Raw genomic sequence first — 926 nt, 5'->3', positions numbered from 1 at the left:
CTGCGGGAGCTGCGCGGGCTCCACGAGCGGCTGCGCCACAGCCTCGGCCAGGTGGGCACCGCGGCGGGGAACTGGGAGGGTGCCGGGGGAACTGGGAGAGGTGGGCAGAGGGCATGCGGTGACTGGTTGTCCATGAGTGATTACTGCTGGTCAGTGAGGTGTAATCAGTTGTCCAGGTTTGGTAACTGGTGGTCCCGGGACGGTCCCTGAGCWGTCCCCGGTRTCCCCGGTGTCCCCGCAGGCYGTGCAGGAGCAGAGGGCGGCAGGCGAGGCACTGGCGCGGGCGCGGGTGGAGCAGGAGCGGCTCCGGGCAGAGCAGGAGCGGCTGGGCCGGACACAGGAGGCGCTGGCCCAGGACGGGGCCGGACTGGCTGTGCAGATCGCAGCTGCCCAGCGCCAGGAGCAGCACCGCGACAGGGAGGCGGCCGGACGGGGGGGGGGGGGGGGAGGGGGTGCCGGGGTCTGGGGTACGGGGTCAGACCCCATGCCCAGCCCTGTCCCCGCCCAGTCCCAGCCTGCTCCCAGCCCGTGCCCCGCGTTCCCGCAGGTCGGAGAAGGAGGGGCTGGAGAGCAGCGTTTTCCAGCTGCAGCAGGAGCTGGTCCAGCTCCAGGCCCGCAATCGGCAGCTGGAGACCCAAGGCCAGACACTGACCCAGGCCAAGGAGGCGCTGGAGGGTGAGGGGTCCCGGCCACTCGTGTGTCCCCTCGTCCTGGGAACAGCCCAGCCGGTGCTTGGCTCCAGCCCATCCATCCCTGTCTTCATCCCCATCATCCTCAYCTTCATCATCATCTCCATCCCCATCCATTCCCATCTTCATCCTCGTCCCCATCCATCCCCATCCCCTTCTTCATCCCAGGCCATCGCCCTCTTCATCCTCAGCTCCATCCACCTGTCCCCATTGACTAGGGCTGTCCTTATTACTGGG

General features: G+C 68.4%; 1 protein-coding gene across 1 annotated transcript in view; it reads left to right on the top strand.

The window, feature by feature from the left end:
• Nucleotides 1–241: 241 nt before the first annotated feature.
• Nucleotides 242–926, top strand: part of LOC130587968 (rootletin-like) — a gene marked incomplete at both ends in the record, with an annotated part of 4430 nt that continues 3745 nt past the window's right edge. The window contains 2 exons of the mRNA XM_057388931.1: nucleotides 242–474; nucleotides 548–675. Coding sequence (XP_057244914.1) covers nucleotides 242–474; nucleotides 548–675 — 361 coding nt within the window. The remainder of the gene's footprint in view (nucleotides 475–547; nucleotides 676–926) is intronic.

Source organism: Malurus melanocephalus, unplaced genomic scaffold (assembly GCF_030028575.1).
Source record: "Malurus melanocephalus ecotype Western Australia unplaced genomic scaffold, MMel_1.1 scaffold_2905, whole genome shotgun sequence".
Lineage (NCBI taxonomy): Eukaryota > Metazoa > Chordata > Aves > Passeriformes > Maluridae > Malurus > Malurus melanocephalus.
The sequence above is the reverse complement of the archived record's forward strand: the minus strand, read 5'-3'. Positions and strand labels throughout refer to the sequence as shown.